General features: G+C 38.4%; 1 protein-coding gene across 2 annotated transcripts in view; it reads right to left on the bottom strand.

The window, feature by feature from the left end:
- The window catches only part of LOC106870749 (Fanconi anemia group I protein), a 98,477-nt gene that overhangs the window by 58,481 nt on the left and 30,524 nt on the right, over window positions 1–9,472 (bottom strand). The window contains exons 6-9 of one of the 2 annotated variants that reach the window (XM_014916943.2): window positions 8,312–8,440; window positions 6,030–6,195; window positions 3,054–3,136; window positions 2,334–2,469 (exon numbers count right to left, since the gene is read on the bottom strand). In XM_014916943.2, coding sequence (XP_014772429.1) covers window positions 2,334–2,469; window positions 3,054–3,136; window positions 6,030–6,195; window positions 8,312–8,440 — 514 coding nt within the window. The remainder of the gene's footprint in view (window positions 1–2,333; window positions 2,470–3,053; window positions 3,137–6,029; window positions 6,196–8,311; window positions 8,441–9,472) is intronic. The other variant, XM_014916944.2, reaches the window with a different exon arrangement.

Genomic DNA, 9,472 nt, shown 5'->3' with positions numbered 1-9,472 from the left:
AAGTAAAAAAAAAAACAACGGAAAAATAATCCAGAATCCTTGTCCGGTACTGGATTGATCCCAAAATCTAATCAGTTTGCGCCAGTCACAAGATCAAACATCCTTGAAAGTTTCATCCGAATCCATCCAGCGGTTTCTTGAGATGTCTTGTCCATGGACAAACAAAGAGGGTCATGTAAAAGTGATACCGTTGGTGATAAGAACGCTGGGGTCAGTCCCATTGAAACTTCAAGATTTTTTAAGGTAACTGGAAATCCCATGCAAGATTGATGTCTTACAAAAAGCAGCTTTATTGGGCATGGCACACATTTTATGGAAAGTATTATCTGTCTGAGGTCCTTGTTGTGACTTGACAGATGACTAAAGACTCCGGTGCATTTTTACCTACACTGTGTCACGAAGGAATAATAATGATAATAATAATCAAGATGCATGGCACTGTTGAGAATCAGAAAAAGCTAATTCTTTACAACTAAACATGTCAAACATGTATGGCATGCTGCATCTCTTAGATATCAGACCCAAATACTATATATCCATTTTACATCAAAACCAGCCAAATCTAACCTCTCACACCTACATTTATGATGTCAGTTTAAAAATTGACAATCACATCAAAATCTCAAAGCTGCAAGATTATGTATAATTAATTCAAAACAATGAGAATAAATAAACATTACATTTGACATAGAATAGACAAAGGAGAAATGATTAACTCATTAGCATTCCAAATCACTCTCTCCCTCTCCAGAATTTCCACTTTGCTAATGTTTTCCTTTTAACAACTAATGTTCAAGGTTGAGTGTTTTCTTAGTCTCAGCGTTAACAGTTCAACTCTTACAGAGGAACACACAATCGTTCCAGCACAAATCAAAGAAACAATCTTGTACTTCAGCCTCTCTTGTCTTGGACAGGACATAATTAGGACCCTCAAAGACGATATACAATGAAAATGCTTCAAGTTGGTTCATGTGCTAGGTCTCTCAGATCCAACACTTGGTAACATAGCACAAACTGCATTGTAAAGAATTCATCTCTTCAAGACTAGAAAACACTCCAACTGATCAGTTACTTATTTCTACAAAGACCCACAAAGGAACACCACTCTCGCAATTGAGATGGTGTCACTTCCATGCAGACACCCAAGACAACATTATCCAAGAGCCTGGAAAACACTCACTCCTCCAAAATATCCTCTCTTTGTCTTCAACTATTATCAACTATAATGTCTCTACTTCCACCACTGTCCACTGACACACATCTCCAAAGAATTCCTTCCGACACCTTTCCTACATATCGAGTAGAACCATTTACTTGAAGGAAGAGTCCTGTTTGCTTTCCTAGAACTTTGGTCTTTGCGAAGTTAACTTTAAAACATTTTGATTCCACTCTTGGAGTTCCTTTTCTAATTCTGTTTCACATTCTGCTCTGAGAACGAGGTCATCAACCTATAGTAGTTCCTGAGGGCAGCTGGTCTGAGATTACAACGTTATGGTCTGGAGGACAATGATGAATAGGAGACGTCTGAGAACTGAGCCTTGGTGCATGTCTACCTGTACTCCAAATTCATTGCTAAACTCATGGCTAACTCTTACTTTACTCATTGTGAAATCTCTAATTATGCTTGCAAAAAAGGCCATCAAGATAAAAAGGATTGAATCAAGTTCTAATAGATGTCAGGGATTTAGTTTGTCAACTCTGGGTTGATATAAGGGTAAAAATGACCACAGTAGAGTTTTAACTCAAAATATAAAGGGATGAAACTAAATACTGTTGAATTATCACTGTGACACCATGGCACATATTATCAGTTCAGCAGTTTTATCTCTGTAGGATTCCTTCTGCACTTCTTTTGCTAGTTTCATTTACTGTGATGGTGTTGTCACACTCTTCGTCCTCATTCTGGCTCAATGACATGACCCATGAGGACAGCCAGTCAACAGCAAAAATTAACAAGAATATGACCAGAGTTTGGGAGGACACAGGCAGCTGATAATGCCATTCATTTAAGTATATATATATACATATATATATATGCATTTCTATACATGAACACACAACACTGTTTCTGTATGTATAACTGGGTGTTAAAGACATCAAAGTGTAGTAAGGATGGGTACAGGAGTCTTCCTAGGCATCGATTATATATACATCAGTTGATGTGTACAGCTGCTCTGGTACAGACATGCAAGCGTAGAAAAACAAATTGGCAGTGGAGGGTACAGTACAAGAGCAACATAAAACAGAAGAGACAGTACAGAGAGGTACCGTATTGCAGAGCCATCAAAACATTTGCCAGTGTCAAAATAGTATTAATGATGTTTGAGACTTACTTTAAGAAATCTAATGAATTCTTTCATCAGATTATTGTCCTGCTTAAGTGCATACACAGAATGGAAGATGACTGTCCCTTCTATATTGCGTAAGGTGCTCTTGTTGATCAGCTCCTCGCTCAGATTCAAGCTGTCTCTTGTAAAAAGATAAAACAAAACAACCATTACAACTGATAGAAGAACATTGAACAGGTTGTAAATGTAACATGAAAGATCTCCATACAAGAAGCAGAAAGTATATTGGTTTCAAATTCTGGCACAAGGCCAGCAGTTTCAGGGAAGGAGCTAAGTTGATTACATTGATCCCAGTATTCAGTTAGTACTTATTTTATCAACCCCATAAAAACAAATGGAATAAAGCACTAGAATTTTCTACAGAAACATGACCTTGAACTGGAAACATTGTTCAAAGGATATTGGTGTGACATGTGTGAGGATGTTGACATTTGGGAGACAACTATCAATATTTAGAACCGCAGGACAACACTGACAAACGATCATCTAACAAGGGAACCTCAATGTAGTTACTTGACTTGCTTAAAACAGCAGTCAAATCTCCTTCAAATCACACTACTGTTTGAAGGAAAAATGACATAGGATAATGTAGTTCTATGTATCCTTAAGACGGGATGGTGATAAGCTCTGCTTACAGGTGTGCTTGATTAGTGTTGACCTGAATCTGGATAAACAATAACAAACTGCAAGAGAAAAATAACTCACATGTTTTTGTCCTGTTCTCGAAGCACATTATCTCTTTCAATAAAGAAATCCATAATACCTTCCAGAACTTTCCGCTGGTGGCCCTAAAAAAGGAAAAAAAAAACAGTTTAGTTCTTGAAATGATGCCAAAATTCTAATGTTTAAACTATCGTTATTGTTGATGTCACTGATATTAACTTCTGCAGTTTTCAACCCTTTTTATTTTGTCATGAAAGCAAAGGCTGTTGGAGCCCTAAAAACTAGATTCCTCCATTTGTCTCAATTCAGTGAGAATAAACCTTTGAAAGTTTGCACTATCACTTGAGAGATAACTGCAGCAACGAGGGACATATCTACTTCCCATATTTTCTTCGAATCTATTTATACTGCAAAATAAACAGTTGAGAGGGAGGGAGAGAAAGAGAGACTAAAAAAACTCATAGCATACATCCAGTCATCATTTCTTCTTATACCAGTACACCACTGAGTTTCTATCCTTGGTTCCAGAGCTTTGGCAGATTAACTATTCTGCCAAACCATTCATGGTCAAGGAATAATTCATCAGTACACCTGTAACCAGATAATTATACACCTGCCATACATTGAAACCATTCCATCATCGCTTGACCAGGATCAGTACTCTCACCATCTTTCACAAGTTTTCTAATGACCTTTCTTCAAATCAGTGTTTGCATAAAGCTTCAATATCTTTATGTCTTTGATTCTCCATACCATAAACAGAAAATGAACCAATGCTATAGATATCACATACCAATGCACTGAAACATGTGGGTCCATTTTTCTCAACAGATTTTCTTTATTTTAGATCAACATAGATGCCCTCAGTTCTTTCACCTGTAGTAGCCATTGCTAAGGGTAACTTGAAGCCAAAGAAGCAGAGAATCTCTCAAAATTTTGGTATCACCATTAACAAATGTGATGCAAATAAAACATGTAACGCATGGCACATACAACACCACCTGTGGACATGCAGTGAACTACAAGTGGAGATATAAGCAATACACATCAGGTATTTATTAGTAAACCAAAATCAAATGAAAATTTTAATTGTGGCCGATGCCAGTGCTGCATGATTGGCTCCTATTCTGGTGGCATGCAATAAGTACCGTTCATGCGTAGGTCATTGCCAAAGCCGCCTGACTGACTCCCCGTGCCGGTGGCACATAAAAGGCACTCACTACACTCTTGGAGTGGTTCGCATTAGGAAGGGCAACCAGCTGTAGAAACATTGCCAGATCAGAGTGGAGCCTGGTGTGGCCGCCAGGCTTGCCAGTCCCCAGTCAAACCATCCAACCCATGCCAGCATGGAAAACGGACGTTAAACGATGATGATGATGATGAATGCGGAAATTTTGTTCATCAAAGTAAGTACCATTACAATCAATGAGTTAGAAGTTTATTCTGGTAACATAAAAATCTGGAGTTCTGGATCTGATGAACTCTTTGAATGCACTTTCAGCATTGGTTTGATTTTTGAACCTCTTCTCTCGCAGGAAACCATCAAAGTGCTTGAAAAAGTGGTAGTCGGTAGTCTGGGAGAATAAGCTGGGTGGGGAAGAACTTTGTAGCCAAGTTCCCTCAACTTCTGGAGCGTCATTAGTGAAACGTGTGGTCGAGCATTGTTATGAAAAATGATTGGCCCTCTTCTGTTGACCAGTCTGGGATGGAGGAGTAGCAGTTTTCCGTTCATTTTGGCAATTTCATGGCAATATGTTTCTGCAGTAATGGTTTTTCCGAGTTTTAAGAAGTTATAATGGATGATTCCAACAGTACACCACCAAACAGTCACCATAACCTCCTTTTTGAAAGTTTAGAGTGAAATGGAACTGTCAAAGTGTGATATTCGAGCAATTTTGCTATTCGGTAGTCTGGGGGTAAGACATGACATGGACAGCTGAAATGCAGACTACAAAACAGTGACTAGCGGGAAGGGACATAGCAGGCATTCTGATAGTTCCTACCCTGGAATTCATCCAACAACTGCAGGACAAGGTGATGGATGATCCGACCAAGAGAATCTGGGCTTTGATGAGAGAGATGAGTGTTGGAGTTGCCACCATGAAGCTAGCCTTGAATGAAAACCTTTGCTAACACTCATATAAAACGTGTAAAAGATAAATTCTGATAGCCAAGGCAAAGAAGCTCCTGAACAAACTGAGGCATCTTGTTGAACCAGGGACGATCTGGTTCTTTTCCAAGGAAAAAACACTTCTGCTAGGATGGGTTGCACAACATCCAGAGTAACAGGTGGTTTACCTACAATCTATTTGAAGTCCCATGTATCATGAAAACCAAGTTCTCCCAAACTGTGATGGTCTTTGGATGTGTGTCTAGTGAAGGTGATGCCATGCTGCACCACATCTTTGAACAGGGTCTCAGGCTCAATTCAGCTGCTGAGGACTGGTCAAACTCTGGCTGGAGCACGTTGCTGCTGGAAGACCATATGTATGGCAGCAGGATATGTCTTCTTGCCATACCTCCAGAAAGAGTCAGGAGTAGTTGTTGGAAAATTTCTATAACTTCACCAGCCCCAGCTCCCTAATTCCCTCAGCTGTAATCCCATGGTGCATTTGACACCAAGCACTCTGCCTGCAACATCAAGGCCAAACTGGTGGCCAAGATCAAAGTGTTCAAAGACCTTCCCATGGATAACAGTGAGAAATGCATGTGCTAGGTTCTAGAGCCATCCTGAGGCTGAGGTGGGAACTGAAGATGGCTGCTTTGAGCAAACTGTTATGGCCCAACCATAAAATTTTGTTGATAATTTTTGATTTTTTTTAACAATACTTCATTCAGTCCAGGTCCTCAGCTGGATAATGTCCTCTATTCCTGTCAGCAATCTTAAGAAGCCCTGAATGAAAATGGTGATGGGCACTGTTGGTTCCTCCTCAAAGAAATTGAAAAGCAGAAACACACAAAATCATTTTAAAAGTTAAAATATAACGAAAGTAAGCTAATAGAAAAAAGAATACACACTTTTATTGATAAAAGTAGCAAATTCAAGACCAGTGCTGGTAGATCATAGAGATCTAACTCTGGAAAGATGCGAAGTGTCTTGTCAATGACAAATTCTAACTCATCACTGGACATCTGAACATCTTTGAGCATGTCAACAAGTTGAATCACAAATTTGGTATTCCATCTTGAAAAGTAAATTATGAGAAGAAAAAAAAGGAATAACATTAAAAATATCTTGGTAAAAAAAAAAAGGTCTTCTACATGTTTAGGGATCTAGTTTGGACTTAGTTTCATTGAAGTGAATAGTGTGTAAAGAGTCTTTGATTCTAGAAAAGAAACTTCTCAATAACTGGCCACACAAAACAATTGGTCTATTTTAGTTCACTGCTGTAACAATGAGAATATCCAATCAATTTTGCTTCCCACAAAAACAGTTAAATATAATAGAAGACATTTTGGAGTGAGCGGGCTAAATAAAGATTTTGATGCTTTTTTTAAAAGACTTTTCCCCTGTAAAATATCTTTGAAATAAAAAATGAGTCCCCATAACTTATTGAACGGGAGAGTTTTTGTCTTCAAGTTCTTTATTAGAAGAGAGTCAACCTCGTGGAATCCACCCTATTCCACACAACACTCAGAGAAGAATTTAAAATACAAGTAAAACAGACTATGCAAGCCACCCCTCTAAGAACCTAGCAACTGTTTATAAGAAACATGGTAGAAAGGACTCTTCACTCCATGGAACAACCCTTCTAGTGTTTGTGGTATATAAAATGAAGCCAGTCAAGTTTCACCAGTGGTTGGTGAGAAAGCATCCAGCTATAGAAGCAATGCGAATGTACAAGTGAGACATAGATTCAGCCAAGTCACATCACAGTCTACTTGTCTAGGAGGGTAGCAACACCAAATAAGAAGTGGGAACTGTTTCACCTTCATCTTTTAGACAACATCACCAATGCCACTGAATATTAAAATGCATCCAATTTACATCACACAGATGGTTGGTGTTCTCCGTTGCTGTGCATATCAGATGGCACAGACTATGACAAGTGTTGAGGCCTATCCATCCAGGAACCATGGAAAAATAGGGATAAAACGATGATGATGGCAACTGAAAGCTAATGATACACTTGTTATCCATACAATGTTTTGATTATCCCAAAGTAAAATACATTTATTGTTAGGTAAAGTGAGGTTATTTGATAATTAAGATGTTGGCCATTTACAAAGCTCAACTGCAATGACTGGATACAAAGGTGTAGTAGCATAGCAAACTTACATCCCTTTGCTGGTAAACGCCACCAAGTAGCAAGGATAGCAGAATTACGTCCCTTCGCTGGTAAATGCCACCAGGTGGCATCACAGCTGACACACATATATTGGTGGTGGAGAGTTGTCTTTCTCTCTCGCCATTTGGACACCAAGGAGCACTGATCTCTCTTTTGACTCAGGCCACAGACCACATGCAGTTACCATCGTCATAATGACCTTTGCCTAGCAGTCTTCTTATTACTGTCGTTCTTATGACGCTTGCCTAATAGATTTCAGACCACCATCATTTCCCTGCACTATCATGGTGATTTGTTCAGCAACTAACTCTACCGCCACATCTTACGAATCAATTGACTGTAGTGTGACCAACATCATTGACACCTGCTATGAATTTGTAGCCGTAAGTCCAAGCTATGAACTGAATATGTTTTCTGATGAAGCCTCACACACGACACCACACATGCGTTTCTGATATCTTTACAGATCTATTTCACAACTAGTTAGTGTTTTCTTGTTGTCCAAAGGGTCCACAACATGTTAATATTTGATTTCTTAAATTGTGTAAAAAACTGTGTTTCTATCTTCTATCCCAAATAAATTCTGTTTATCATTCTATGGAGTCTCATTTTCCTTTTATGACAGAACATTGTTATATAATCTAAATTTAGTGGAATACTACATGGATACCTCTACATCACTGAGTTTGGTGTAATGTTGTACCAGTATACCGCTAAAAAGGAAAATCAAGGACACTTCATATATAAAAGGCACCCAAGCTGGCCCCATGTAAAAAGCACTGGTGCTGGGGTCACATAAAAAGTACCTAGTACACTCTGAAGTTGTTGGTGTTAGGAAGGGCATCCAGCCTCAGAGATTATGCTAAAACAGACAAATGGATCCTGGTTGGCCAGCTCATTAAACTGTCCAATCCATGCCAGTATGGAAAACAGACATTAAAGGAAGATATGACAACAACAGGAGTATATATTTATAACATATATCAACAACAGTATGAAGCATATACTAACCTGTTGGAACAAATTTTGTTGAGGATTTGACTTTTGAAATCTGAACCTTTCAACCAGTTGATGTCATCAATAGGAACCTTTTCTCTTGTTGCAATGACTGACAGCAGTTTTGGGAATAATTCAAGAATCCTGCATCATTCGGAAAAAGGAACCCAACATGGTATAATTAATAAAGCTCTCTCAATACTTATAAAGTGTTTACTGTATGTGTGTATGTATGTATGTATGTAGTGCTCAGGTGCACAACTCAGCAGAGGAGACTAAACAATAGTAAGAACAGGTAACAACATCCAAAGATACCAGAGCATGAAGATAGGTGTGGAGTAAAGTTGATGGATTGTGACAAGTCTGGAATGAAAAAAAGTGTTCTCACAGTTAACAACTGACATAATGCTAAGGCACCTTCAGCTTTTTTTGGTCAATTTTGAAAATGTTGTCAATCCGGTACAGATTGTTGATGACAATGCCCCAGTTGCATTTGCTGAGAGACTTTTAAGGAAATCAGTTTTGTTTTCCAGATAAAGTGAGCAGTTTGGTAATGGCAGCAATTCTTCTGTCTCCCCTTAAAAGATAGATTGGCAATGGATACAGATTATCAGAACTACCTAAAGATTCCTCAGCAGTGGGAAGATAGATTGAAGAATAGTGGAATTATTGTAGGCAACATTCTACATGGATGGCCAGAATATAAATACCATAATCCTTTGCAGTACAGAAGTAATGTGTTCCTGAAAATCTTGCTGTAAGATGAAATATATTTTCCCATTGATATTTATATTCCATGCACAAAACCTGTTAGGCTTGATTGGTGTTAGGAAGGGCATCCAGCTGTAGAAACTTTGCCAGATCAGATTGGAGCTTGGTGCAGCCCTCAGTCAAACCATGCCAGCATGAAAACAGATGATTACATACAGATGATACATACATATATATATGAGTGTGTGTGTGTGTGTGTGTGTGTATAAAATGATATAAATAATCTATATATATAAAAATGAGAATGTGTGTCTGTCTGTCTGTCTGTGTGAATCCCTAAAACTCGAGAACTACGCAACCAATTTCATTCAAATTTTACACATGCCTTACTTAGGGTTCCAGTTGTGTTTTAGTCAAAAAAAATTATTAACTTCTTGCAGAGTTCGAGCACACGGCAACATAATA

The sequence above is a fragment of the Octopus bimaculoides genome, chromosome 2, assembly GCF_001194135.2.
Source record: "Octopus bimaculoides isolate UCB-OBI-ISO-001 chromosome 2, ASM119413v2, whole genome shotgun sequence".
Taxonomy (NCBI): Eukaryota; Metazoa; Mollusca; class Cephalopoda; order Octopoda; family Octopodidae; genus Octopus; species Octopus bimaculoides.
This window is presented reverse-complemented; position numbering and strand designations above follow the sequence as displayed.